Source organism: Apaloderma vittatum, unplaced genomic scaffold, assembly GCF_000703405.1.
Source record: "Apaloderma vittatum isolate BGI_N311 unplaced genomic scaffold, ASM70340v1 scaffold22263, whole genome shotgun sequence".
Taxonomy (NCBI): Eukaryota; Metazoa; Chordata; class Aves; order Trogoniformes; family Trogonidae; genus Apaloderma; species Apaloderma vittatum.
The window spans coordinates 34,841-35,066 of record NW_009708943.1 but is presented as its reverse complement, the minus strand read 5'-3'; the positions used below and the strand labels follow the sequence as shown (position 1 = coordinate 35,066).

The 226-nt window shown below is 60.2% G+C and overlaps 1 protein-coding gene across 1 annotated transcript in view; it reads right to left on the bottom strand.

The window, feature by feature from the left end:
• Positions 1–3: 3 nt before the first annotated feature.
• LOC104271918 (phosphofurin acidic cluster sorting protein 1-like) overlaps positions 4–226 on the bottom strand; it is a gene marked incomplete at both ends in the record, with an annotated part of 17,951 nt that continues 17,728 nt past the window's right edge. The window contains 2 exons of the mRNA XM_009866753.1: positions 4–115; positions 203–226. The exon at positions 203–226 is cut by the window's right edge and continues 109 nt beyond it. Of these exons, the coding sequence (XP_009865055.1) occupies positions 4–115; positions 203–226 (136 nt within the window). The remainder of the gene's footprint in view (positions 116–202) is intronic.

The window sequence follows — 226 nt, the reverse complement described above, 5'->3', positions numbered from 1 at the left end:
TCACCTCTTCTGCTTGTAGGTCAGCATAGCCTCAGAGATGGGGAGCTGGTGCGAGAAGCTGGCTCCAGTGATGAACTGGGCAACGCGGCCTGCAATGTCCACAGTGTCTGCGAGCACAAAGAGTTGTGAGGATCTTGGTGGCAGCCAGGCTGCCCTTCAGGGCACTGCCGGCCCTGGTCTGACCCGCTTCTCCCCTGTCATGGGAGGCTCAGCCCTGATGAACAGC